This window comes from Trypanosoma cruzi, genomic scaffold (assembly GCF_000209065.1).
Source record: "Trypanosoma cruzi strain CL Brener 1047053516737 genomic scaffold, whole genome shotgun sequence".
NCBI lineage: Eukaryota > Euglenozoa > Kinetoplastea > Trypanosomatida > Trypanosomatidae > Trypanosoma > Trypanosoma cruzi.
Genome location: NW_001849556.1, coordinates 309,890 through 311,732, shown reverse-complemented (window position 1 = coordinate 311,732; position 1,843 = coordinate 309,890). Strand labels below are relative to the sequence as shown.

Genomic DNA, 1,843 nt, shown 5'->3' with positions numbered 1-1,843 from the left:
ATTCTTTGGGAGGGGTATTTTTGTTCAATGTTCGCGGGGCGGTGCATTTTCATTCTTTACCCCCCGCCTTCTCGCTTTCCTTTTGCAATGTGCGCACTGTGATACCTTCATTTCTTTTTCTTTTTTTTTCCTTTTTTTTTTTTTTCAATATTTATTTCTCTTTTGGAAAGAGAGTGTGTGGCCCTTGTGAATAGCAGCAGCGTTTTTACCCACAATGACATTAGTGGCTTCTTGTGGTGGAATTTACTTTCCTGAGACGCCGGTGGAAAACATTCTCACCCTGACGTGGCAAGTGAAAGAGGGTAGTGAGGCAGCGGTGCCGTATGGCTGCGTGGTCTTCAAGGTGAAATCCTCTTCACCCAAGTCGTTTTACGTGCACCCGCGCTATGGGGCACTGCTGGTGTCTGACGGCCTTGGCCTGCCACGGGATCCTTGTAGTACGCAGGTAACATTTGGTCTGCGTCCGGCTGCCACGGAGGTGCTAAGTGAGGCGGCGGCCACAACCGCCCCGCGCTCTGCCACTTCGATAGGTGTTGGCAATGGATACCATGAACGGATTGTTATTGAGTACATCCACTTTTCCGGGGACCGCGCCATTTATGATCGTCTGTCGCAAGGTCTGGCTGCAAATAGCCGGCTTTCAGAGGTGGTGCGGGGCGTGTGGGACCTCATGACAGCAGGAACTCTCCACGCGACGCGAGGCACACCCATCACTCTCAAGGTGTACACGGAGTGTGTCACGAGGGAGAGCGGAAAAAAGGGGGACGGAGTGGTGGTGGTGGTACCACCCACCGCGAAACTGGTAACGCCGGCGTTGCGAGAGCAGCTGCTGAGTCGTATGTCGACTGCTCATGCACGGGAAATTAGTACGTCCTCTAACGCCCTATCAGCATCCGAGAAACACACCCGCGGTGCTGGAACCTGTGAGTTGCGGGCGCTGAAGCTCGGCATCGATGCGCTGCGTAATGAACCCGAGGTGGCCACAACCACCGCTCCTGTCGCCACGGATGACACGTACAACAGCAGCAGTAAGAACGTCCCTCGTTTACAGGCCGATCATACAGAAACGGATATTCTGATGCGCATGCCGAAATTAGATAGTGCTACAACAAAAGGATCAAAGGATGGGGTACCTTTATTTATGGTGCTTGCAGCAATGCTTTTTACATATGTGATAACAATGCTGCTGTTGCGCACCATTTAAATACCCTTATACCATATATTCATATACATATACTTATTCATATACATCTATAAATATATGAGTCTCAGTTATGCTGTTGACGCATTGAGATGAAAGGGGGGCATAAAGAAAGAGGGAGAAATCGCATGAGCCATTAGGAGGCGTATGTATTTATGTACATTTATATACCAAAGACACAGTTATGGCTCACTAATGCAGCCAAGATGGAAATGGGAGGATATCTATATATACATATACATATATTTATTTATTTCTGTGAGTAAAAAGATGAGAATTGAGGTAGGCGAGCAGATCCAGCACACACATCATGATTCAAACCCTTTATAATAATAATGAGAAGAAGAAGAAAAAAGAAAGAAGGAATGGGTATGGGCAGGGAAAAGGGGGAGGGAGCGAATAAAGAGAAAAATAAAGTGAAAATAAAGTCGTATTACATGTATGGTACTAAAAGCACTTGAGAAGGAAAAAAAAAAAAAAAGGAAAGAAAGAAATGGCGAAATGGTTGAGTTCCTCCCCGTATGTGTTTTATGTTTGCTTCTGTTTTGTTGTTGTTGTGTTTTCTTCTTATTATTCTTCTTTTTCTGTGCGTGGGGGGTAGGGAATAGCCGCTGCTGTGACCCCCCCCCCCCCCCCCCCTTT

The 1,843-nt window shown here is 47.0% G+C and overlaps 1 protein-coding gene across 1 annotated transcript, besides 4 other annotated features; it reads left to right on the top strand.

The window, feature by feature from the left end:
• Positions 1-1,843: part of a sequence feature (heterozygous, non-Esmeraldo-like haplotype) that runs on past the window's edge.
• Positions 111-145: a microsatellite.
• Positions 215-1,204, top strand: Tc00.1047053510393.10 (hypothetical protein, conserved; the record flags this gene model as incomplete). The annotated part of the gene is made up of 1 exon (XM_797523.1): positions 215-1,204. One exon carries the CDS (start codon positions 215-217, stop codon positions 1,202-1,204), a length of 990 nt encoding a protein of 329 aa, XP_802616.1.
• Positions 1,220-1,251: a microsatellite.
• Positions 1,662-1,695: a microsatellite.